This window comes from Cucurbita pepo, unplaced genomic scaffold, assembly GCF_002806865.2.
Source record: "Cucurbita pepo subsp. pepo cultivar mu-cu-16 unplaced genomic scaffold, ASM280686v2 Cp4.1_scaffold002165, whole genome shotgun sequence".
Lineage (NCBI taxonomy): Eukaryota > Viridiplantae > Streptophyta > Magnoliopsida > Cucurbitales > Cucurbitaceae > Cucurbita > Cucurbita pepo.
The window spans coordinates 1-3,253 of NW_019648255.1; the positions used below are offsets into that span (position 1 = coordinate 1).

Below are 3,253 nucleotides of genomic sequence, written 5' to 3' on the forward strand. Positions count from 1 at the left end.
AACCAGGACCAGAATTGAGCAAGAGCAGCAGCATCTCTACAAAGAAAATATTGTACCGCATATTCACTAAACAAAATAACTAGTTTTAAGTATATTAAGAGCATTTGCACTATATGGTGCCAAGAATGATTAGCGAATAGTGCATATCCAAAATGGATAAGTTGTAGGCTAGCTGGTCATTAGTTACCATATCAAAAGTTATTTCAAGTGGCGTGACATATTTATTACAGTATTACACAATCAAAGGCAAAGGAAAATATTGATGACAGAACACAACGTTACCTCAAATGAGAATTCCGCATCCCTTCTAACTCAGCATGATTTTTTACGGCCTTCGCTATTGAAACAGGAGATGACTTATAGACTCCAGTAGGTCCAACATGACTATTTGAGGTCTCAGAAGTCTTATCCTTGCTTTTTCTTTTATTCCCAAGGCGTATAAAGTACTTATCACATGCGTTCCTATAAGCATTTGCAATTGCAGCATTGACTGATACTGGGTCCAGCCAGAGATTAGCTCCCTTTTCTGCCAAACTGAAAAGAATTCAGTCATCATTGAAATAAAGGTATGACCATATACAAGAGCAATAGGAAGCATTCTGATTGCTGCAACATTAAAAATTGTACTTGATAACCGACACATAAAGGGATATCTCCATTCACAATGTAAATCATGGAAAGAATGTGAGATTTCATATTTCATTCTTTTTCCATAACCCTAAGAATATCTGATAGTGAAACTTGCTCATGAAAGTTTCAAGATATTTCATATTAAAACGTAAGCTCTGTTTAATATAGTGCGGATGCAACTTCCATGTAGAAAATATATCAGAAAGCTAAAATTGTTTAAACTAATATAGAATATTATCCCCATCCGATAACATACTCAGAGGAAAAAGTTTCAATCGACGAAACTTACTTTTCAATTTCCGAAATAATAGAATCATATGGTCTTAACTCAACTCCTGCACTTTTCAAGTGATCCATCACCTCTGATGAGACTTTCGAAGTATCTACAAACAGTTTTGCTCCATCCATTTCAACTATCAGGTATGCATACATAACAGGTGAGTTTGGAACATCACTTCCTCTCTGCAAAGTTATGGAAAAATTACAGAGATATTCTACTGAATACCATTATGGAAAAATTACAGAGATATTCTACTGAATACCATTCATTGTAAGTAGTAATAGAAAAAGGCAGAATCACATTCTTCGAGTTCGCTAACTTGAAGATTAGAAGATTAAAAAAATTAATGAAAACATGAGGAATTGTAGATTGCAGTTAAAATTTTGGAAAACCATAAAATTTCACCTTTAGTTATTTTAGTAACAATAAGTGTAACGGCCCAAGTCCACCGCTAGCAGATATTGTCTTCTTTGAGAATTTCCCTTTTGGGCTTCCCCTCAAGGTTTTTAAAACGCGTCTGTTAGGGAAATGTTTCCACACCCTTATAAAGGGTGTTTCGTTCTCCTCTCCAACCAATGTGGGATCTCACAATCCACCCCCTTCATCGCTGGCACTCGTTCCTTTCTCCAATCGATGTGGAACCCCCTACCAAATCCACCCCCCTTCGGGTCCCCGCGTCCTTACTGGCATACTGCCTCGTGTCTACCCCCTTTCAGGGAACAGCCTCCTCGCTAGCCCATCGTCTGGTGTCTGGTATCTGGCTCTGATACCATTTGTAATGGCCCAAGCCCACCGCTAGCAGATATTGTCCTCTTTGGGCTTTCCCTTTCGGGCTTTCCCTCAAAGTTTTTAAAACGCGTCTGCTAGGGAAAGGTTTCCACACCCTTATAAAGGGCGTTTCGTTCTCCTCCCCAACCGATGTGGGATCTCACAATAAAATTATCAAATGAAAACGTCAAGAACAGATAGAACTTTACCAAGTTCAACAGCCAGGCAATTTCATCAAGCATGGATATAATGATTGCAGATGAACCAGCTTCTCCAAGCTCAGACCTCAAAGAAGCCAACTTTGATGCAACATCTAAACCAGCATATTTAAGATCATGCACTCTAATAGGCCCTTTGGGTGGCTTTGGTCTTGATTCTTTCCATATTTCATCCACGAGATTGTAATCATATAGGTAAACCAGCTTGTGATTCTTCCTCGAAATGGTCTCCTTCAAATCTTCTGCAGCATCGGCAGAAAACAGAAACTGCTCCCTTCACGAAATCAATAGGTGGCATTAGATAGAGGAAGAAGTAGACAAAACTAAAACATTATGTGGTTATAGAATTGTGTGAGATCCCACATCGGTTGGGGAAGAGAACGAAACACCCTTTATAAGGGTGTGGACACCTTTCTCTAGCAGACACGTTTTAAAAACTTTGAGGGAAAGCCCGAAAGGGAAACCCAAAGAGGACAATATCTGCTAGCAGTGGGCTTGGACCATTACAAATGGTATCAGAGCCAAACACCGGGCGATGTACCAGCGAGGAGGTTGTTCCCAAACGTGGGTAGACACGAGGCGGTGTGCCAGTAAGGATGCTAGGCCCCAAAGGGGGGTGGATTTGGTAGGAGTCCCACATCAATTGGAGAAAGGAACAAGTGCCAGCGAGGACGCTGGGTCCTGAAGGGGGGTGGATGGTGAGATCCCACATCGATTGGGGAGGAGAATGAGACACCCTTTATAAGGGTGTGGAAACCTTTCCTTAGCAGACGCGTTTTAAAAACTTTAGGGAAAGCCTAAAGAGGACAATATCTGCTAGCGGTGGGCTTGGGCCGTTACAAATTGAGATGCAAAATTCAAAACCAAGTTAAATTTGGAAAAGAGGACATGAGAAAACATCTTAAAAGAATGCAAAAGAAAAATTTCTCACAGGATCAATTCCAACTACACCGCCAGGAGCTAGAGTATCAGCAAGCCATTCACTTGGGGTCGGCACGCCATGATTTCCAGCTCGCATGAGAATCCAACTGGAGCTTAGCTGCTTCTCTGCCTAATCATCAATAACAGGGAAATTATTCTCACTATCNGCAAAATTCAAAACCAAGTTAAATTTGGAAAAGAGGACATGAGAAAACATCTTAAAAGAATGCAAAAGAAAAATTTCTCACAGGATCAATTCCAACTACACCGCCAGGAGCTAGAGTATCAGCAAGCCATTCACTTGGGGTCGGCACGCCATGATTTCCAGCTCGCATGAGAATCCAACTGGAGCTTAGCTGCTTCTCTGCCTAATCATCAATAACAGGGAAATTATTCTCACTATCTATACATGGCCAAGTAACAAGAAAGTATGAAA

At 40.7% G+C, this 3,253-nt stretch overlaps 1 protein-coding gene across 1 annotated transcript; it reads right to left on the bottom strand.

The window, feature by feature from the left end:
- Positions 1–282: 282 nt before the first annotated feature.
- On the bottom strand, positions 283–3,185 carry LOC111786624 (probable Xaa-Pro aminopeptidase P; the record flags this gene model as incomplete). The annotated part of the gene is made up of 5 exons (XM_023666857.1): positions 283–534; positions 920–1,092; positions 1,888–2,163; positions 2,828–2,947; positions 3,066–3,185. Coding segments are annotated over 5 exons (941 nt in total), but the record flags the coding sequence as incomplete, so codon positions are not given.
- Between the last annotated feature and the right edge of the window lie 68 nt (positions 3,186–3,253).